The 315-nt window shown below is 57.1% G+C and overlaps 1 protein-coding gene across 1 annotated transcript in view; it reads right to left on the reverse strand.

Annotated features, from left to right (window-relative positions):
- Nucleotides 1–63, reverse strand: part of PYGO1 (pygopus family PHD finger 1) — a 34,709-nt gene extending 34,646 nt beyond the window's left edge. Inside the window, exon 1 of the mRNA XM_008064526.1 lies at nt 15–63. Coding sequence (XP_008062717.1) covers nt 15–63 — 49 coding nt within the window. The remainder of the gene's footprint in view (nt 1–14) is intronic.
- Nucleotides 64–315: the final 252 nt, after the last annotated feature.

Genomic DNA, 315 nt, shown 5'->3' on the forward strand with positions numbered 1-315 from the left:
GCCGAGGAACGTACGATGCGAGAAAACTTTGGAAGCGGGAGCCGGGGAGTTCTTGGCGGCCATGTGGACACCCGGATTCCCCGCCTCCGTGTCCGTAGTCTGCACACCTGTTTGTGGATGTCCCCAACTTGGCATTTCAGCGGCTTGACTCGCCAAGAAAGAGCGACGGGGAATTCATACAAGAAAGGACGGTGACGGGGGCATGGGGGGTAGAGGCGGCGAGACGGCCGAACCTCACTTAGACGCCACATTTTAGGAGGAAGACCCCCCCCCATGTGATTGTAAATTAGATTGAGTCACGGTCCATATCCATCG

Source organism: Carlito syrichta, unplaced genomic scaffold (assembly GCF_000164805.1).
Source record: "Carlito syrichta isolate Samal-C Ts95f unplaced genomic scaffold, Tarsius_syrichta-2.0.1 Scaffold307639, whole genome shotgun sequence".
Classification (NCBI taxonomy): Eukaryota; Metazoa; Chordata; class Mammalia; order Primates; family Tarsiidae; genus Carlito; species Carlito syrichta.